At 27.2% G+C, this 22594-nt stretch overlaps 4 protein-coding genes and 1 long non-coding RNA gene across 24 annotated transcripts in view; 4 read left to right on the top strand and 1 right to left on the bottom strand.

Annotated features, from left to right (window-relative positions):
* Positions 1-22594, bottom strand: part of LOC147908567 (uncharacterized) — a 186552-nt gene that overhangs the window by 161874 nt on the left and 2084 nt on the right. For all 5 annotated transcript variants that reach the window (XR_015546280.1, XR_015546282.1, XR_015546284.1 and 2 more), the window contains exon 2: positions 21749-21884. This is a non-coding gene — a long non-coding RNA (uncharacterized LOC147908567). The remainder of the gene's footprint in view (positions 1-21748; positions 21885-22594) is intronic.
* Positions 210-4063, top strand: LOC105151808 (uncharacterized). 5 transcript variants are annotated; one of them, XM_011065732.2, is made up of 9 exons: positions 210-443; positions 748-867; positions 1181-1298; positions 1481-1745; positions 1842-1952; positions 2053-2143; positions 2498-2634; positions 2835-2967; positions 3827-4063. In XM_011065732.2, exons 1-9 carry the CDS (start codon positions 300-302, stop codon positions 3899-3901), a joined length of 1194 nt encoding a protein of 397 aa, XP_011064034.2. In that variant the 5' UTR covers positions 210-299; the 3' UTR covers positions 3902-4063. The 5 variants fall into 5 exon arrangements, with proteins under 5 accessions (XP_011064034.2, XP_011064036.2, XP_011064035.2 ...); XM_011065734.2 differs by having other exon boundaries at positions 3648-4063; XM_011065733.2 differs by having other exon boundaries at positions 3645-4063.
* Positions 4453-8827, top strand: LOC105151811 (uncharacterized). Of its 7 annotated transcripts, none has more exons than XM_087409908.1 (10): positions 4453-4974; positions 5096-5215; positions 5335-5452; positions 5591-5858; positions 5957-6073; positions 6137-6227; positions 6583-6716; positions 6921-7053; positions 8344-8454; positions 8557-8827. In XM_087409908.1, the coding sequence occupies exons 1-9, from the start codon at positions 4831-4833 to the stop codon at positions 8443-8445; spliced, it is 1227 nt and encodes a 408-aa protein (XP_087266034.1). In that variant the 5' UTR covers positions 4453-4830; the 3' UTR covers positions 8446-8454; positions 8557-8827. The 7 variants fall into 7 exon arrangements, with proteins under 7 accessions (XP_087266034.1, XP_087266035.1, XP_087266036.1 ...); XM_087409909.1 differs by having other exon boundaries at positions 8539-8827; XM_087409910.1 differs by having other exon boundaries at positions 8375-8827.
* LOC147908568 (uncharacterized) lies at positions 10043-15377 on the top strand. Of its 2 annotated transcripts, XM_087410015.1 has the most exons (10): positions 10044-10546; positions 10669-10788; positions 10908-11025; positions 11168-11435; positions 11536-11652; positions 12302-12392; positions 12763-12896; positions 13095-13227; positions 14924-15003; positions 15096-15377. In XM_087410015.1, the coding sequence occupies exons 1-9, from the start codon at positions 10403-10405 to the stop codon at positions 14978-14980; spliced, it is 1182 nt and encodes a 393-aa protein (XP_087266141.1). In that variant the 5' UTR covers positions 10044-10402; the 3' UTR covers positions 14981-15003; positions 15096-15377. The 2 variants fall into 2 exon arrangements, with proteins under 2 accessions (XP_087266142.1, XP_087266141.1); XM_087410016.1 differs by having other exon boundaries at positions 10043-10546; positions 14924-15156.
* Positions 17266-22286, top strand: LOC105147109 (uncharacterized). 5 transcript variants are annotated; one of them, XM_087409940.1, is made up of 10 exons: positions 17267-18073; positions 18194-18313; positions 18441-18558; positions 18700-18967; positions 19077-19193; positions 19257-19347; positions 19712-19845; positions 20022-20154; positions 21845-21924; positions 22017-22286. In XM_087409940.1, exons 1-9 carry the CDS (start codon positions 17927-17929, stop codon positions 21899-21901), a joined length of 1185 nt encoding a protein of 394 aa, XP_087266066.1. In that variant the 5' UTR covers positions 17267-17926; the 3' UTR covers positions 21902-21924; positions 22017-22286. The 5 variants fall into 5 exon arrangements, with proteins under 5 accessions (XP_087266069.1, XP_087266066.1, XP_087266064.1 ...); XM_087409942.1 differs by having other exon boundaries at positions 17268-18070; XM_087409938.1 differs by having other exon boundaries at positions 20022-22286.

Raw genomic sequence — 22594 nt, 5'->3', positions numbered from 1 at the left:
TTTCGTATGAATATTTCTCTATGAGAAAAGAACATCCGTTAAATTGCTTTTAGTGTGAAATCAATCATTTATTCCAGTATTCCTATAATTTATTTATAAACGTTCTCCCAAGAAAATTTCTTAAATTATGATGGTCTAATTTTATAGTTGTACTTCATAATTTCCATTAGGATAGAAAAAGGAAATTTATTTAAAAAATTGTGTTAGGAGAAAAGTCACACTCATTGAATAGAAAAGAGGGGATAAATGCATGTCTATCGCTACTTTTCTGTTAAACGCATCTTGGTGCTCACGAAGAAATGATCTGTCTCGAAACTCGACATTTTAGTCTCAATCGAATTCTGTTGCTTGTCGTTGGTTTGTGGCCTTATCAACGATCGCTCATCATTCAATTTCAATTAATTTTATTTTTTGGTACTCTGACGACTTTTATTATATTTCAAGTATGTTAAGATTTTAATTTTATTATTAAAGTAAAAATGATACATTATTGAATATCATGACTTATGTAAAACAAAACGTTATCTTATATCTGTCAGATTTTTAATATAATTATATTATATAATATTTGAAATAAAACTATCGTATACAATTATATAGAAATATTAATTACTTGCACTTTTTACTATCTGACTCCATATAGTACAGTGCATAATACAGGAGCAAAGAGCGAGCAATTTACTAATTAAATAATCTGCTATTACTTGCTTATGCAACTATAATAATTTAATAAAATATTTCTTGCAGTTTACAACATTATTAACGTCAAAATGTACTTCAGAACATATTCTTAAAGTTTTTTCGACTTCATTTTTTTTTGTGTGCTTCGCGATCAAATATAATTCATTTTGGATTAACGCCGATACCGTAAGAACGTTATCAATCAAATATCAGATAAATGGAATTTTTAAATATGAAATTGTTCAATTTTTATATTCTTTTTCGTATTCTTATCAGTTAGGATCAAATTAACGTGAGTGTTTTTTATTTTCTTTCAGTTCTTCATGGCTTGATCTTTTATACTTTTTAATTATAATATAAAAACAATCTCTAAACACAGAAAGTAACAGGTAATTTGGTCCTAATCGATGAAGAATAGCGAAAAATTAATGAAGAAAACATTTGATTATATAATCATTTTCAAATTTTAAAGAGAAATATAATATCATTGATACGACAGGTAAGGAGTTTGCTGGAACAACTTCAAGATGTATGTAACGAATTAAAAGATGAAAATGAAATCGCTATTATAGAAAAATATGGAAGCAAAGCAAAATGTTATACAACTGCAATAATACGTAAGACAATGGTAGTTAAGTCTTTTATATGTTTCAAAATTAGATAAAATGTAATCACAAATAGTATATTTTTTCAAATCGAAACAAGATTCTATCTTTTCTCAATAGAAAAAAAATTTTTTAATTAAAAGCTAATAAAGTTTGATTTATATATATAAATAACTTTATAAAATTTCTTTCAGTGTTTGGCATGTGTGGTGAATGTACTTTAACTTTTCTACAAATTTGGCCGTATATTCAACACTTTATTCTGCTTAATAATAGTTCTCGACTAAATCCTTCAGTATACATTGTGACAGAATACTTTATTGATCAAGAAAAATATTTCTACTTTATCATGCTGCACGCATTAGCAGCTAATTACATAGGATCTATCGCAATGATAGCGACAGGAACGACGCTTCTTGCATATCTTCAACATACCTGCGGAATGTTTAGTATCGCGAGGTAAATAAATAAAATATTAGATACAATAATAAACGATATTTTGTTCATCATCTAAAACGAATTTAGATGAAGTAATTATATGGAAATTATTTACAGTTACCGTATCGAACAGGCAATCAATATTTTACAAAAAGATGACCTAAAGAATGAGAGCAAAATTTATAAAGAAATAATTTATGCCGTGAATATTCATCGCAGAGCTATGGAGTTAGTATATGTGTACTTGATAAGAGTATATGTTAATATATGTACATCTAATAAGAAATATTTAATATATATAATAACACGTACTTTCTCATACTTGAAGGTTCACCGATTTTTTAATATCAAATTTTGAAGGATCATTTTTCTTCTTAATAGCAATTGGCGTAACTTGTCTTAGTCTTAATCTTTTTCAGGTAAATTTCTTAATATTTAATCATGATTATGTAATATTAGATTTTTATCGAAGAGTCAAGGAAAAACAAAGCAAATACCTTTTTATTGTAGAATATATAAATTAAAAGCATTATGAAAATAATTGTATCCAATATCTTTTCTCATAAGTCATGACTACAATATACGTATTTGTTATGATACTACATACACAATGTCTTATAATTATAAAAAAAATTAATCATTACGTAACATAACACTAATCTATAACATATTTCATTATGCAAATATACATAAACAGAATAAAATGAACAATACAGAACAATATTATTCGAAGAAGTTGATAGTAAATGTGTAACAAACATCGTAATTTTTAGGCTGCGTCGTATCGTGATAATATTGAGCAACTTATACTACCTCTTTTAATTATAATCATCCTTTACGTATACTTATTCGTATCCAACTGGACTGCGCAAGAAATTACGGATCATAATGAATACGTATTTGCTACAGTGTAAGAGAGATATTTTTATTATATTGTTATATAAGAGCACTTGTTTTGATTCTTGTAATAATAATTATTGAATATATCACAGCAGTAACTAATACGACTCATGGAACAAATATGCCTATTATAATCATTATTATTATACCAAATATATTTCATCTTTTTACAATTATTTTTATCTTTATCAATTTGTTATTATTTGGTAGATACAACGTTCAGTGGTACATAGCTCCGTTACATATACAGAAAATGATGTTATTTCTATTACAAAGGGGTACTAAGGCTTTTCATATGATTCTTGGTGGAATATTTGTGGCGTCTTTGGAAAGTGCCGCTGCGGTAAGAAATACATATATTACAGTTCATAGTATTATAAAATCTTCTATTCTTTCTTATCCTCACAAATTATTTAACTGTTTATATTCTAAATTTTTTTCGAAAATATAATGCATATCAATAAATATCTATTGTTATAATATTACATACACAATGTCTTATAATTATAAAAAGAAATTAATCATTACGTAATACAATAAAATTAATCTATTACAATAGTGTACTACAATAGTGTAACTCGATACATACGACGAGCTCGTATAAATAAAATTGATGTTGAGTCATACACTCGACATAGAAGTGCAAAGGAATTAATAGAAAATAGTATCAACAATCAATCTAAAATTCGTTATTTAGAATCATATTCTACATTGTGTATACTACAGAAAAACACAATTTTTCTTAAAATAATTGTGTTAAATAAAATATGCTAACTAATAGCTCAACAAAAGTATTTAAAATGGAGAAAAAAGAAACTTATTAAATTATTGTAGTATTTTCTATTTTATTGCATTTAAAAATATTATATAAAAAATAAATTCTTTCTACTTTAAAATGCTGTTATTAATTATTAAAAAAATAGATTATTCAAAACTATTAATTCTCAACCATTTAGCTAAAAAAATTCTAATATATGTTTATAATTTATTACAAAATAAAACAAACGGTATATATTTTAGCAGCTGATGAGTACTTCAATATCATATTTCACTGTTCTCTATTCTACAAAAAATTGAGAATATAAATTAATACTAATAAAATAATTTTAAAAAATCGAGTTTAATATTAAAAAATTGGGATGGAAAGAGAACAACGCAGATAAAAGAAAAAATATTGGAATCACTATGATTTCGCATTTTAGATAATACGTGCTGAAGTATCAAATCCGCGAAAGAGGAAAATTATTTTAATGAAAACACACACACATCGGAGATAAATAATAAATAAGAATTACAGAATGTAAAGTTACCGATATTGCATCCAATGTAAATCTTCTTTGTTATTCAGATTTTAATTAATTTATTTGAGAAAATGTTCATTACGTAACATGTAACAACATTTTTTTATAATTCCGCTATTAAATAAAATGCAAAAGAAATATTTTTGTGATTACTTTCCTTCTTATATAATGCGCAACTAATATGTTATTTAATTTTTAATGTGTTGTATATTTCCAATATATAGATATTTCAAATAAAGAGTTCCACAAATTACCATACATTTATATAAATAACTTGAAAATATATGTATAATCGACTTAAATAAAATTATTGATTATTATTTATTATTATACATAAATAGCAAAAATTTTTATTTATAATACCATCATGGATAATGTCATAGAAATATATATATATAAAATATAAATAGTTCCAATATAGCGTTAGATAAAAATATTATTAAGATGTAGACTTCAGTAATTTAATAAATTTTGTTGATATTTAAGAATGAATTTAATGACATTACTCTAAAAGAACAAACGTACCTTATGAGTGTACGCACTAGAATGAAATGTATATTACAATGGAAAGTGAGTGCGCTTGCGCGGTCCTCTATCGAGGTTCTCTATGCGACTATTTTTCCATGGAAATAAACACCTGTGAAATTTCTTTCATGTTATATCGATCGTTTAATCACATGTTTTTCTTATAAAACAGTGTTGAATTGTAAGTATACCTTTAAACTCGCGACAATGTATTTCGCTTTGCATGCTGGCATATTAAGCAATTGAAGTTACAATTTACTAAAAGAGAAAAATTGAAATTCAATCAACTATTAGTTTGATATAATTGAAAAAAAAAAAGAATAGACAATACCTTCTTTTTCAGAGTTCAGTGTACTTTAGTACTTTTCGTGTTTACAAAAATGATTTGCCTTGAGACACAACATTTCAGACTCAATAAATTTCTTTTGCTCGCGATTGGTTTATGGCCTCTCCAGAGATCAAAATTTGCTCAAATTCAATTTACTGTACTTTTTACTATTTTGACAACTTTTATTGTATTTCAGGTCGTAATAAATTATTTTTTATACGAAGCAATAATTAACAGACTAAAATTCGAAACTTATTAATCACACTAAGGAATTATTCTTTTGATATAAAATTTTCAACAGAATTACTTATTTGCAGTTTACAACGTTTTTGACTTCAAAATGCACTACAGATCTCATTATCAATGTTCTGTCTTCCGCATTTTTTTTCATTTGCTATGCAATTAAATATCATTCGTTTTGGATTAACGCCAATACTGTAAGTCAAATATTTACTATACAATTTCTAGACAAATACTCGTGATAAATAAATCTTCAAATATGATATCTTTTAAATATTTTATATGGAAACTGCATAAAATATTATTGATGTAATAGATTAGAATTTCACTAGAACAACTTCAGCATGTTTGTAACGAAATAAAAAATAAAAATGAAATTGCTATCATAAAAAAGTATGGCCGTATAGGGAAATATCAAACGAAAATAATTACGAGTAAGATAATATATATATATGCTTACATTTTAATGAATTAGTAATAACAGTAAAAAATTTATAAAGTTTAAATAAATTTTACTTAAATAAATTTTTGTTTCTTATACATATATCATTTACTATCTAATTTAATGTTAGTATTTGCCGCATGTAGCGTATCTACTTATCTTTTCCTGCCAATCTGGCCTCGTTTATTTGATGTAATTCTGGCTATAAACAATTCCCGATCACGCTCTGCAGCGATTCATATTGCAACAGAATATTTTGTTGATCAAGAAAACTGTTCCTATTTCATTCTTTTGCATACAAATGCAGCCTTGTGCATAGGGGCAACTGCAATGGTAGCAACAGGCACGATGCTGATAGTGTACTTCAAACATATCTGTGGAATGTTTAGTATTGCAAGGTAGAACAATACAATCATTTGTTTTAATAAGAGAAATCTATTCTTAATCAGATCTAGAAAAATTAAGGACTTACAGAAAAAAATATGTATTCATATAGTTTCCGTATTAAGAAGGCAATGGCAATTAATAAGCAACAAGATGTTAATGAAGAAAAAATGGTTATAATTTATAAAGGAATAATCTGTGCGATAGACATTCATCGCAAAGCTACAGAGTCAGTATACATTCTGCAATACCTGTATAATGTGTTCTAATAATTTTTGTTTTATTTTTGAAGGTTTTCTCAAGTTTTTCTAAAGAGTTTTGAAGGATCCTTCTTCTGTTTAATAGCGGCAGGTATGATTTGCGTAAGCAGCACTCTTGTTCAAGTAAGTTTTATTATTTTGCTATTAAACGTATCTTTCCATGAAAGATACAGTTTTCATGATATAAGATTAAACAAAGAATCTTTAATTAGAACACTATGGAAAAATAATTTTCTTTAAAAATAAAATCATTTGAAAACTCATTATGATTATTCTTCGTTTACTTTTTCTTTATAATCATAAGATATGTGCATTATTCGCATACGTATAAAACAAAAATAATACAGTTTTCTAATGCGCAAACAATAAAGAAAATAATTTATTATGTAATGCAAGATATATAATTTGTCTTAAGGAACAAAATTTCTTGCTTGTAAAAAATTAAAACATATATAAAACATGTTTTATATTTTTTTAGATTATATCATATAATAGCACAGGGCAACTTGTATTACAACTTATATACATAAGTGTTCTCTACATGTACATGTTTTTGTCCAATTATACCGCACAAGATATTACAGATCACAATGAATACGTATTTGCTACAGTGTAAGAAACATTTGTATCGTACGTTCATACTTATAAGTAATTGTTTTATAAATTCTTGTAACAAAAAGATGAGTTAACAAAAGTATTCAAAAATAATTCTTGAACGAATATACTACAACAATATATACTATAACAATTTATACTATAACAAATATTTTTATTTTTTTATGTTAGGTTTTACATTAATTTATCATTGTTTTGTAGATATAACGTTAAATGGTACGTGTCTCCGTTACACATACAGAAAATGATGTTATTTCTACTGCAAAAAGGTACAAAGGCTTTTCATTTGATCCTCGGTGGAATATTCATTGCGTCTATGGAAAGTGCTGCTACGGTAAGAGAGTTTGGTTCATTAGAAATAAAACGATACTTTTACGATAACAAGCATTAAATTTTTGTTTAAATCATAAATTTTTTAAAAAAGTAGCTTTCGATACCATTTGGAGATCGGATCGTTAAATTGTACCACTGGGTTCCTAAATCATACCGCGCGCCCGGAAACGGAGGAAGAGAATGGGCGGAACAATCCGCAATCATTAAATACATATATGTGCGAAAGATTTCTGTCTTCCTCACCCCTCGTAAAACCAAAGACCATTTTTTTTAAATTAAAACTCACTTTGCGTGTAAACCTGTGTGGAATCGCGCTTTATGTGAAAAGTTGTAAACTCATGAACGATGAAAGGGAGACGATTTGAATATTAATAAATAAACATTAATATATCGCTATAGAAGTTAGTAAAATGTATGCACATGTAGCTTGAGGTATAGAGCATGTAGATCATGAAGATGACCGCAGCACATGTTTTCATCGCAATATTCGTAGCTATGACATGTTTCTTAACTTCAATATAGTCGTCAATTTTAACGCTTAACATCTCGTTTTACAAGGCAGTCTTGAATTTTTTTCTGTCACATTCTCTTATTTTGTGCAAAAACGCGGCCAAATGAATTAATTTTAACGAAATTGGAAAAGAGGTAGTTCTTTTGGATATTTACCAGTTAGTAGATATATTAAAACCTTATTCTTCACAGGCCTTATATTCTTCAGAATTTTTGTGATAGTTTTTTTAATAATTCTTCGCGTCTGATGCTAATCAAACGTAATCTAACAATGCGTACCAGCCGCGAGGAGATTATGAGAGCTCGCATCGCTTGTGAAAATCGTACCGGTATATATAAAGACCAGTGACAAGTACAATTTATTCAACTCTATTTTTACAAATTTGCCAATAGCAACATAACAAACTTACAAATGTTTTACTAATTTTATACTCGAAAAGAATTTAAATATCAATTATCACCCTGTAGTACACTAAGATTAAATTACCACCTTGTACTGAGAACATTTTAAGTAAATTGTACAAAGGCTTAGATCAGATATCAAACAAAATCAGTTTTGAATGTAATTCGTAAACAGACGGCTCGAAAGCAATACAAAAATGACAGTTCTTAAACCATGTTACTAGCGTCACATCAGTGTCATCGCCCTTAAAAAAATGTATCCTTTAGAAAATACAATGAAGATACGATTTAATCATCGACACGACTTATCCGAATCCATCTCATATTGTCTTTCCATTATTTTAGTATTCTCCACAAAGCTTCTATATAATTTTTACAGAATAAAACAAAAGAAGATATTTTCATTACAGTTGATGGGTACTTCAATATCATACTTCACTGTTCTCTATTCTACAAGTACGAAATAATAATTGCAAAATAATTAAGATAGGTATGTATAAAAGTGAAAAAGATATGAGGAAGTAAGAAAGGGAGAAGGGAAAAGGAAGAAAAATGTAAACCAATTTGACCAAAGTTCAATCCCCGGTTTTAGGTGTCGCTTACAGTAAGTATTGTTTCGATTCGACAAAAGATAAAAATTATTATTTAAATAAAAAAATCGAAATATTATAAAATATTTATATAAAAAAAAATATAGAATTTAAAATTAACATTATATTAATAAGTCACAACATTGAAATATATGTGTTAGAAGGGATTGTACCGCGCATCTTCGAAGTCTATTATCGCACAATTACCTCGAATGACGTATGTATTTCTATATGGAAAATAAATATCTGTTGCGCATTATTGCTATAATCAAATCGACCGCTTAACCATACATCTTTTCCAGAAAAATGAATTACCATCATGTATTTTTTTTATCCGACAATAATATTTCCTTCTACACTGCATTTAAATTAAAATAGGCAATTCCGCTTAAAAGTTGCAGAATGTTATCTTGTACTTTGGAATTAAGATAAGTTATATTATTTTCCAGACTAATATATTCTATATTATAAGCAGAATTTTTAATTGTATTATATATACATATATTTATTAAGAATGTGTGGGTACCTGAATTTCACGATAAAATTTTTGATTCGAGACCCGATATTCAATTCGGTACAATATTTTTCTGACCACTCCTAAATTTTTAAGTTTAGAAACGTATCCATATGTAATTAAATGCAAGAATTTATAAAGAAAAAAATCAATTTGTGAAAAATTGTTTTATATTAAATTGAAGTGTAGAAAGTATAACTTTTTTACGATTTCTGATATCAATTTTTTAAATTCGTTATTACTCCCGTATTTACTTCGTATAGTCGCAACAATGTTAACAGCATCAGCAAACAATCGTCCGCTTGAGACTTCAGTTGCAGGAATAACGAGATTAATATATATATATATATATATATATATATATATATATATATATATATTATAATATATATTATTATATATTATTATATAATATATATATTAGGTGTTGGAATTAATTCGTAGCGTTTTACAAGTGATGGGAAGTACTTTCATTAATGTATTTTTTAATGCTCATGTGAAATAAATAACATTCTTTCATTAAAAAACGCTACGAATTAATTCCAACACCTAATAATATATATAATAAATATATATTATAACATGTATATATAAATTATATATATATATATATATATACACAAATATATTTATATATATATACATATATGTATATATACATATAAACATACATTTACTCTCTTCTGATATGAAGATAAATTCACTTTCAGTGTTCCACAAACTGTAAGAAATGTGAATTTAATTAATTTTTTCCGATAAAGTATTATCAGAAACTTTTATTTATAACATCATTGTGGATAATGATATACAAAAGTATATGTAAAATATAAATAGTTCCAATATCAAGCGTCACACACAAATAAAATATTAATAAGATATAGATTTCAATACTTTTAGAATAAACAAATTTTGTTCAAACTTAAGATTAAATTTAATGATCAATACTATTTTAAAAGATCAAACGTACCTTGAGAGTGTACGCACTAGAATGAAAGGCATATTACAACAAAAAATGACTGCGCTTGCGCGGCTATCTATCGACTTTCTCTATGTGAATGATTTTCCATAGGATAAAAACATCTATTAAACTTCTATCAATGTAATTAAATCGATCGTTTAATCACTTTTTTCTCAGAAAACAGTGATGAATTCTAAATTCTTTAATCTTGTGATATTATTGCATTTCGCTCTGAATATTAAACAATTGAAGTTACAATTTACTAAAAGAGAAAAATTGAAACATTTTCAACCAACTGTTAGAATAATAGAATCGGAAAAAGAGAATATGCAATTTCTTATTTTTCACGCATAAATGTACTTCAGAGTTTATAAAGATGATTTGTCTTGAGACGAAACACTTCAAACTCAATAGATTTCTCTTGCTCGCGATTGGTTTATGGCCTCACCAGAGATCGAAACTTGCTCAAATTCAATTTATCGTACTTTTTACTATTTTGACAACTTTTATTGTATTTCAGGTCGTAATAAATTATTTTTAATACGAAGCAATAATTAACAGACTAAAATACGAAACTTATTAATCACACTAAGGAATTATTCTTTTAATATAACATTTTCAACAAGAATTACTTATTTACAGTTTACAACGTTTTTGACTTCAAAATGCACTACAGATCTCATTATCAATGTTCTGTCTTCCGCATTTTTTTTCATTTGCTATGCAATTAAATATCATTCGTTTTGGATTAACGCCAATACTGTAAGTCAAATATTTACTATACAATTTCCAGACAAATACTCGTGATAAATAAATCTTCAAATATGATATCTTTTAAATATTTTATATGGAAAATGCATAAAATATTATTGATGTAATAGATTAGAGTTTCACTAGAACAACTTCAGCATGTTTGTAACGAAATAAAAAATAAAAATGAAATTGCTATCATAGAAAAGTATGGCCGTATAGGGAAATATCAAACGAAAATAATTACGAGTAAGATAATATATATATGCTTACATTTTAATGAATTAGTAATAACAGTAAAAAATTTATAAAGCTTAAATAAATTTTATTTAAATAAATTTTTGATTCTTATACATATATATATACCATTTACTTTCTAATTTAATGTTAGTATTTAGCGCATGTAGCATATCTACTTATCTTTTCCTGCCAATTTGGCCTCGTTTATTTGATGTAATTCTGGCTATAAACAATTCCCGATCACGCTCTGCAGCGATTCATATTGCAACAGAATATTTTGTTGATCAAGAAAACTGTTCCTATTTCATTCTTTTGCATACAAATGCAGCTTTGTGCATAGGGGCAATTACAATGGTAGCAACAGGTACGATGCTAATAGCGTACCTCAAACATATTTGTGGAATGTTTAGCATTGCAAGGTAGAATTCAATACAATTATTTGTTTTAATAAAAGAAATCTATTCTCAATCAGATCTAGAAAAATTAAGAACTTACAGAAAAAAATATGTATTCATATAGTTTCCGTATTAAGAAGGCAATGGCAATTAATAAGCAACAAGATGTTAATGAAGAAAAAATGGTTATAATTTATAAAGGAATAATCTGTGCGATAGACATTCATCGCAAAGCAACAGAGTCAGTATACTAGGTGTACAAGTATGAAATGCGGATTTTTTTTCAAAAAAAAAACATTAAATTCGGACGAATGATAAAAAGTAGTTTATTCAAAGTATGCTCCAATGCTAGTTACACATTTTTCCCATCTTTCGGGTAATTTGGTAAGTGGATACCACGCCAGTAAAAATCATGTGAATCGTCGATTTGTGAATCGTCTTCGTCAAACAATGCTTGCAATTCTACATCATCGTACCTTTTGACGGTTTTTCTTGTCTGCAACATCGAGATCATCACTTTTGAAACGCCGTAACTATTGTTCACATCTTGCGATGGAGCATGTTCACCATAAGCTTCTCGAAGTAATCGATATGATTCAGCAGCAGTTTTATTCAAATGAAAACAAAAAATTAATAATCCGCGAATGCTCTTTATTTGGCACAAATTTCGACATATTGAACACAGCAAAACAATACTATGCAAACATTTTTTCAATTTATCACTCATGCGCGTTTGACACTTGTTGATGGCACAACAAAATGGCATATACAAATCTTTATACTACACACTGCATTGGTGCAAATCTGTTGTCTCAAATCCGCACTTCATACTTGTACATTCTGCAATACTTGTATAACGTACTATAATAATTTTTGTTTTATTTTTGAAGGTTTTCTCAAGTCTTTATAAAGAGTTTTGAAAGATCTTTCTTCTGTTTAATAGTGGCTGGTATAATTTGCATAAGCAGCACTCTTGTTCAAGTAAGTTTTATTATTTTGCTATTAAACGTATCTTTCCATGAAAAATACAGATTACATGATATTATAAGATTAAATAAAGAATCTTTAATTAGAACAGTATGCGAAAATAATTTCCTTTAAAAATAAAATCATTGAAAAACTCATGATTATTGTTCCCCTTTTTTTTTTATAATAATAAACTATATGCATTATTCGCATATGTATGTCACAAAAATAATACAGTTTTCTAATATGCACAACCAATAAAGAAAATAATTTCTAATGTAATGTAAGCTGTATGATTTGACCTAAGGAATTTCAGAAAAATTACAAAATTTTTTGCTTGCAAAAAGATAAAATACATATATAACATTTGTCTTATATTATTTAGATCATATCGTATAATACCACAGGGCAACTTGTACTACAACTTATATACTTAGTTGATCTCTACATTTACATGTTTTTATCTAATTATACAGCACAAGATATTACAGATCACAATGAATATGTATTTGCTACAGTGTAAGTAACATTTGCATCCTACGTTTATAGTCGAGTAATTGTTTTATAAATTCTTGTAACAAAAAGATGAGTTAACAAAAGTATTAAAAAATAATACTATTCCTTGAACGAACATATAATGAACTAAACAATTTATACAATAACAAATATTTTTATTTTTTCATATTAGTTTTACATTAATTTATCATTGTTTTGTAGATACAATGTTGAATGGTATATGGCACCGTTACAAATACAGAAAATGATGTTATTTTTATTGCAAAAGGGTACAAAAGCTTTTCATTTGATTCTCGGTGGAATATTTATTGCGTCTATGGAAAGTGCTGCTATGGTAAGAGATATATACAAACCTTTTCTTACACGCGAATAATAATATTTAATCAAAAATAATAACATCCACAATCATTGAATATATTGACTACTTTAGAATTATTTAGGTAATCAACTAAGATAGCTCTATTAAAATAAATTGAAAATGAAATTTAAATTAGTTGAGTTAAAAAAATAGAATAAAGAATAGCGAAAACTACTAAATTGATAGTATATATTCATTTGGTGTGTTGCACTCTAGAATATTATACAATAAATAAATTTTCGTTACTTGAAAATATATTGATGGATTAATCCGAAAAAATGAATAATTTAAATAAGTAGGGGAGAATCGTCTATATCACTTCCCTTAAGGTTTAAACAAAATTGTGACAAAAGCACCGAAAGGATCACAATATTTGTGTAATTACATTAAACTTTGATTCATTGAAAATAAAATTACTTTTACGAAATATACTTTTACGAAAATAAGCATTAAATTTTTGTTTCAATCATAAATTAAAACAAATATAATTTCGACATGCTTTGGAGACCGGATCATTAAATTGTACCATAGGGTTTCTAAATCATACCGCGCGCCGAGGACGGAAGAAGAGAATGGACGGAATCCTCCGCAATACATATATGTGTGAAAGATTCCTGCTTTCCTCCCCCTCGTAAAGGCAAAGTGAATTTTTTTTAAATTAAATCTCGCTTTGCGTGCAAACTTAGAAACCAATGTAGAACTGCACTTCATGTGGAAAGTTGTAAATCCCAGAACAATGAGAGAGAAATTTTAATATTAATAAACAAACGTTAATACATCGCTGTAAGAATCAGAAAACCGTATGCACATGTAGTGTAGAGCATGTTGAACATGAAGATGTACTCCGCAGCTGTGACAGATGTCCTGACTTCGATATAGTCGTTAACACTTAATATCTCATTTCGCAAGGCAGTCCCGCACTTTTTTCTGTCAGATTCTTTTATTTTATGCAAAAACGCGTCAAATGTGCTAATTTCATCGAAGTCGGAAATGCGGTAATGATAATTCTCCTCGATGATTACCAAAATCAGTTTATATATTAAAACCTTATTCTTCTCAGTCCTTATATTCTTCAGAGTCTTTTTGCGTTATAGGGCTTTTAATTCTTCACGACCGATGCTAATCAAACGTAACCGCACAATGCATACGAGCAGCGAGGAGATAATGAGAGCTCGCGTCGCTTGTGAAAATCCGGTACAATATAAAGTGACAAGAATGATTTATCCAACTCACTCTATTTTACAAATTTGCTATAGCAACAAAGCTAACAAATATTTTGCTAATTTTATGAGATACTCGAATAGAATTAAATATCAATTATCACCTATAGTACACTAAGATTCATCACCACCTTGTACTGATAGCACTTTAAGCAAAAATTGTAAAGACTTAAATCAGACACCAAACAAAATCAGTTTTGAATGTCACTTGTAAACAGACAGCTCAAAGACATAACAAAAATGGGAGTTCTTAAGCCACGTTAACAGCGTTACATTATTACTCTTAAAAAAAAAATGTTTCGTTTAAAAAATACAATAGAGATACAATTTAACCAGTGATACGGTTTATCCAACTCCACCCTATATTGTCAATCCATTATTGAAGTATTCTCCACACAGCTTCAATATAGTTTCTTACAGATTGAAACGAAAGAAGATATTTTTAATTACAGTTGATGGGTACTTCAATATCTTACTTCACTGTACTCTATTCTACAAGTACGAAGTAATAATTGCAAAATAATTAAGATAGGTATGTATAAAAGTAAAAAAGATATGAGAAAGTTAGAGAGAAAGAAACGAAAAAGAAGAAAAATGTAAACTAATTTGACCAAAATCGTTTAGGTGTGCGATTTTAGGTGTCGCTTCCTGTAAGTAAAGTTTCAATTCGAAAAAAAGGTAAAAATTATTATTTAAACAAAAAATCGTACATATTATAAAGTAATTATATTAAAAAATACAGAATTTAAAATTGATATTATGTTAATAAGTCACAACATAGAAATGTATGTGTTAGGAAGGATCGTGCCGCGCACCTGCGAAGTCTATTATTGCACGATTCCCTTGAATAAAATATGTATTTCTTTATGGAAAATAAATATCTGTTGCATTATTACTATAATCAAATCGATCGATTAACCATACACCTTTTCCAGAAAAGTGAATTACCATCATATGTCTTTTTTATACGACAATAATATTTCCTTCTACATTTCATTTAAATTAAAATAAATAGATAAATCAGCTTAAAATTTACATAAAAAAGTATGTCATTGTATTCCAAGCACGGTAATATTTTTGACTATAATTAAATAATACAATGATTCGCATAATAAACAAAATATTTAGTTCCAATTTATAGCGAATTGAATAATGAATAATAAATAGATGTATCAGAAAAAAACCATTATACATTTTTCATAATACTGTAATCTTTTTATTTATAACACTTCAATATTAGTACCATCGAAGATATAATATTATAATGACATATATTATAATAAAAATTAAAAAAAAGTTTAATTTGAAATCATATCAATTCTTCCGTTGATTTTATACTTACATTAATTTATTGTACATACTTAGAAAAAGCAGATAATCTTCAAGAATTTTCTCACTAAATGAAAGAAACATTAATTTTAATATAATAGGAGGAAAAAAATTATTTTTTACTCTTTAGAATATTTATGACTCTAAAAACCAGATTTACTTAAAAATGTTTTCTTTTTGAGAATTATTATTGTACTATTTACAATCAAATATAACTCGTTTAGTATTAAAATAAAAATTATATCAGTAAAACAATTATTTATATATGTTACATATTTTACTATAAAAGGTCACACAAAAAGTTCCTGGAATTAATTTGTAACACAAAATAATAATTAATTTTACAATACAGAAATAATTAATTTTACTTACATTTATATAAGATTTCTTTTATAGTAGTATTTCCTTTTTAAAATTATAAAGTATTCAGTCGAAGGGGAGGATAAATTATTAAATTATTACTGATTTTCGCAATCAAGTTTGTTTCCTCGTAGAAAGAAGATTTGTAACGAGTCTAAATATTGGGTCATCTAAAAAGTATCCGCGTGTTATAATATTTTTTCATCACTAGATGGTGTTGATGGTCAATACCATCTAGTGACAAAAAACCGCGGATATTTTTTAAATGACCCAATATTTTCTTAGATATCTTCTGCAAAGTCTAGGCAATTAATGTTTTATATGTAAAGAATGCAAATAAATTTGTTTCTTTTTCTTCTTTGGATCATCCAGAGCCTCGTGAATAAACATCGCTAACTTATATTCCGGTCCACTTATATAAAAAATAAAAATAAAAAGAATCATTTCAATAAATGTACACTATTAAAAGCAAAATGTTTAAGTTAAAATTAACATTTAAGTTAAAATTAACAAAAAATGTATGGTGGAAATTCTAAGCATGGAAAAGTATTAAAATTAATTTAATTTTCTGCATGTCTGAAAAGTCTAATATACGTCATTAAAATCAACATTTTAAATTTAATAGTTTAATTATGTTTATTCAATAATGTGCGCAATTTGGAAAATGTACTGTTACACCGTTGATATGTAATAACTAATATATGGTATATACCAACAGTATCTAATAAATTTAACTCATTTTCAAATGATAAAATATTCCACTTTAAACTGTTAACAGTTCCGATCTTTGATTTCCTATCGAAAGACGATCTTTGAACCAAGAGTACAATAACCTGGCATTCCTCAATGTTTTGCATTCCATAATAGATCCAAAACAGATCTACAAAAGGAATATTGCAATCTATATACACATGAACGAATGCACGAATATAAAAGTGGTGTAATAAATAATTTATAATAATATATACATATATATATAATGCATAAATATATTAATATGTATATACAAATAATATATATATTTTACGTATACATATAATGTAATATGTATATATAAATTTTATACATACATATATACTTTATATATATATATATACACATACCTTCCTTCTTTTTTGGTTTAATATGAAGATAAACTCACTTTCAATGTGTTTGTTACACAAATTATCAGAAATGTGAAGTTAATTAATTTTTTCCGATAAAGAATTATTAGAAACCTTTACTTATAACATCACTGTGGATAATGTTATACAAAAGTATATGTAAAATATAAATACTTTCAATATAAAGCGTTACACACAAATCAAATATTAATAAAGTATATATTTCAATAATTTAAGAATAAACACATTTTGTTGATACTTAAGACTAAATTTAATAATAAACACTATATTAAAAGATCAAACTTTGTGAGTGCATGCATTAGAATGAAAAGCATATTACAATAAAAAGATGATTGCGCTTGCGCGGCTATCTATCGACTTTCCCTATGCGAATGTTTTTCCATAGGATATAAACATCTATTAAATTTCTCTCAATTAAATCGATCGTTTAATAACGTTTTTCTTATAAAAAAGTGATGAATTCTAAGTACTTTAAGCTCGTGACGTTATTGCATTTCGCTTTACATATTAAGCAATTGAAGTTACAATTTACAAAAAGAGAAAAATAGAAAGAATTGCCAACTGTTAGATTAATAGAATCGGAAAAAGGGAAGAGATAATTTCTTACTTTTCACGGTTAAATGTACTTTAGTGTTTACAAAGATGATCTGCCTTGAGACGAAACACTTCAGGCTCAATAGATTTCTTTTGCTCGCGATTGGTTTATGGCCTCACCAGAGATCGAAACTTGCTCAAATTCAATTTATCGTACTTTTTACTGTTTTAACAACTTTTATTGTATTTCAGGTGGTAATAAGTGATTGTTAATACTCGAAACAATAATTAAGAGAAAAGAATTCGAAACTTATTAATAACTCTAAGTAATTATTCTTTTAATATAAAATTTTCGACATAATTACTTATTTGCAGTTTACAACGTTTTTGACTTCAAAATGCACTGCAGATCTCATTATTAATGTTCTGTCTTCAGCATCTTTCTTCATTTGCTATGCGATTAAATATCATTCGTTTTGGATTAACGCCCATATTGTAAGTAAAATATATGCTATACAGTTTCCAGACAAATATTATATATATTCGTCATAAATAAATCTTCAAGTATGACAATTTTTTAATATTTTGTGCGAAAACTGTATAAAATATTATTGATTGATAGATCAGAGATTCACTAGAACAACTTCAGCATGTTTGTAACGAAATAAAAAATAAAAACGAAATTGCTATCATAGAAAAATATGGTCGTATAGGGAAATATCAAACGAGAATAATTACAAGTAAGATAATATATATATGCTTACATTTTAAATGAATTAGTAATAACAATAAAATATGTATAAACCTTAAATAAATTTTACTTAAATAAATTCTTGTTTCTTATACATATGTATATCATTTACTTTCTAATTTAATGTTAGTATTTGCCGCATGTAGCGTATCTATTTATCTCTTCCTGCCAATCTGGCCTCGTATATTTGATGTAATTCTGGCTATAAACAATTCAAGATCACGCTCTGCAGCGATTCATATTGCAACAGAATATTTTGTTGATCAAGAAAACTTTTCCTACTTAATTCTATTGCACACAAACGCAGCCTCGTGTATAGGAGCAACTGCAATGGTAGCAACAGGCACGATGCTGATAGCATACCTCAAACATATTTGTGGAATGTTTAGCATTGCAAGGTAGAATTCAATACAATCATTTGTTTTATAAGTGAAATCTATTCTTTATCTATTTTCAATCAGATCTAAAAAAAATTAAGAACTTACAGTAAAAAATATGTATTCATAGTTTCCGTATTAAGAAGGCAATGGCAATTAATATGCAACAAGATGTTAATGAAGAAAAAATGGTTATAATTTATAAAAGAATAATCTGTGCGATAGACATTCATCGCAAAGCTACAGAGTCAGTACACATTCTGCAATATCTGTATAACGTGATCTAATAATTTTTGTTCTATTTCTGAAGGTTTTCTCAAGTCTTTATAAAAAGTTTTGAAGGATCTTTCTTCTGCTTAATAGCGGCTAGTATGGTTTGCTTAACCAGCACTCTTGTGCAAGTAAGTTTTATTTTTTGTTATTAAACGTGCGTATCTTTCCATGAAAGATACAGTTTTCATAATATTAGGATTAAAAAAAGAGTCTTTAATTAGTATCGTATAGAAAAATAACTTTCTTCAAAAATAAAAATCATTCAAAAACTCATGATCATTCTTCGTTCACCTCTTTTTTATAATCGCAAGATATGTGCATTATTCGCATACCTATATCACAAAAATAATACAATTTTCCAATATCCAAGAAAGAAAATAATTTATTATGTAATGCAAGTTCCATAATTTGTCCTAAGGAATTACAGAAAAATTACAAAATTTCTTGCAAAAAACTAAAATACATATATAACATACGTATCATATTTTTTAGATCATATCATATAATAGTACAGAGCAACTTGTATTAGGACTTAGAAATATAAGTATCCTCTATGTATACATGTTTTTGTCTAATTATATCGCACAAGATATTACAGATCACAATGAATACGTATTTGCTACAGTGTAAGAGACATTTGTATCGTAAATTAATACTTAAGTGATTGTTTTATAATTTCTTGTAATAAAAAGCTGAGTTAACAAAAATAATACTATTCTTGAACAAATATAATATAACAATTTATATTATAAAAAATATATTTATTTTTTTATGTTTTAATTAATTTATCATTGATTTGTAGATATGATGTTGAATGGTATGTGGCTCCGTTACACATACAGAAAATGATGTTATTTCTACTGCAAAAGGGTACAAAAGCTTTTCATTTGATTCTCGGTGGAATATTCATTGCGTCTATGGAAAGTGCTGCTACGGTAAGAGACATATACAAATCTTTTGTTCCTAGCGAATATTATTGTTTAATCGAAAATAATAACATTCACAATCATTCAACATTTTGACTACTTTAGAATTATTTAGGTAATCAACTAAAGTAACTCTATTAAAATAAGTTGAAAATGAAACGTAAATTAGCTGAGCTGAAAGAAATAAAATAAAAAAGAGCGAAAACTGTTAAATTGATACTATAAATTCATTTGGTCGCTTAAGAATATTATACAATAAGTCAACGTTCCCCATTTGAAAATATATTGATGGATTAATCCGAAAAAATGGATAATTTAAATAAATAGGGGGAAGTGACCTATACACATTCCTTATCGTTTAAATAAAATTGTAACAAAAGCATCGAAGGGAGCAGAACATTTGTGTAATTAAATTAAACTTTGGTTCATTAGAAATAAGACGATACTTTTACGAAAATAAGCATTAAATTTTTATTTAAATCATGAATTTTTAAAAAAAGTTTATCTTTCGATACGATTTGGTGATCGGATCCTGACATTGTACCACTTTCTAAATCATACCGCGTGTCCGGGGACGGAGGAAGAGAATGGACGGAACTCTCCGCAATCGTTAATACATATATGTTCGAAAGATTACTGCTCTCCTCCCCCCACGTAAAGGCAAAGTGAATTTTTTTAAAATTAAATCTCGCTTTGCCTGCAAACCTATGTAGAACCGCGCTTCACATGGAAAAATGTAAATCCCTGAACATTGAAGGGAAAATTTTAATATTAATAATCAAACGTTAATATATCGCTGCAAGAGTCAGAAAAACGTATGCACATGTAGTGTAGAGCACGTTGATCATGAAGATGTATTCCGCAGCTGTGATAGATTTTCTAACTTCAATATAGTCGAGTGTTAACTTTAACACTTAATATCTCGTTTCGCAGAACAATCCCGCATTTTTTTCTGTCAGATTTTTTTATTTTATGGAAAAACGCATCAAATGAGCTAATTTCATCGAAATCGGAAGTGTGGTAATTCTTCTGGATAATTACCAATATCAATTTATATATTAAAACCTTATTTTTCTCAGTTCTTATATTCTGCAGAGTCTTTTTGCGTTATAGGTATTTTAATTCTTCACGACTGATGCTAATCAAACGTAATCTCACAATGCGTACGAGCCGTGAGGAGATAATGAGAGCTCGCGTCGCTTGTAAAAATCGTACCGGTACAATATAAAGACCAGTGACAAGGATTTATCCAACTCACTCTATTTTTACAAATTTGCAATAGCAACAAAACTAACAAATATTTTGCTAATTTTATGAGATACTCGAATAGAATTTAAATATCAATTATTACCTATAGTACACTAAGATTCATTCACCACCTTGTACTGATAGCACTTTAAAAAAAATTGTAAAAACTTAAACCAAACAAAATCAGTTTTGAATGTTACTCGTACACAGACGGCACAAAGACATAATAAAAATGGCAGTTCTTAAGCCATGTGACTAGCATTACATCATCGTCATTACTCTTAACAAAAAATGTTTCGTTTAGAAAATACAATGGAGAGTCAACTTAACCAATGATACGGCTTATCCAACTCACCCTATATTGTCAATCCATTATTTTAACAGACATTCTCCACACAGCTTCAATATAGCTTCTTACAGATTAAAACAAAAGAAGATATTTTCATTACAGTTGATGGGTACTTCAATATCTTACTTCACTGTTCTGTATTCTACAAGTACGAAATAATAATTGTAAAATAATTGAGACAGGTATGTATAAAAGTAAAAAAGATATGAGAAAGTAAGGGAGAGAGAAACGAAAAAGAAGAAAAATGTAAACTAATTTGACTAAAATCGTTTAGCCCTCAATTTTAGGTGTCGCTTGCTGTAAGTAAAGTTTCAATTCGAAAAAAAGGTAAAAATTAATATTTAAACAAAAAATCGTACATATTATAAAGTATAATATTTATGTAAAAAAATACAGAATTTAAAATTGACATTATATTAACAAAAGTCACAACATTGAAATATATGTGTTAGGTAGGGTCGTGCCGCGCACCTGCGAAGTCTATTATCGCACGATTCCCTTGAATAAAATATGTATTTCTTTATGGAAAATAAATATCTGTTGCATTATTACTATAATCATATCGATCGCTTAACCATACACCTTTTCCAGAAAAGTGAATCACCATCATGTGTTTTTTTATCCGACAATAATATTTCCTCTACATTATATTTAAATTAAAATAGGCAATTCAGCTTAAAATTTACATAAAAATATATATCATTGTATTTCAAACACGGTAATATCTTTAATTATAATTAAATAATTCAATGATTCGCATAATAAACAAAATATTAAGTTCCAATTTGTAGCGATTTGAATAATGCAACGAGATGTATCAGAAAACACAATAGATTTTTCATATTACTGTAA

This window comes from Acromyrmex echinatior, chromosome 9 (genome assembly GCF_024713525.1).
Source record: "Acromyrmex echinatior isolate Ae372 chromosome 9, ASM2471352v2, whole genome shotgun sequence".
NCBI classification, from domain to species: domain Eukaryota; kingdom Metazoa; phylum Arthropoda; class Insecta; order Hymenoptera; family Formicidae; genus Acromyrmex; species Acromyrmex echinatior.
This window is presented reverse-complemented; position numbering and strand designations above follow the sequence as displayed.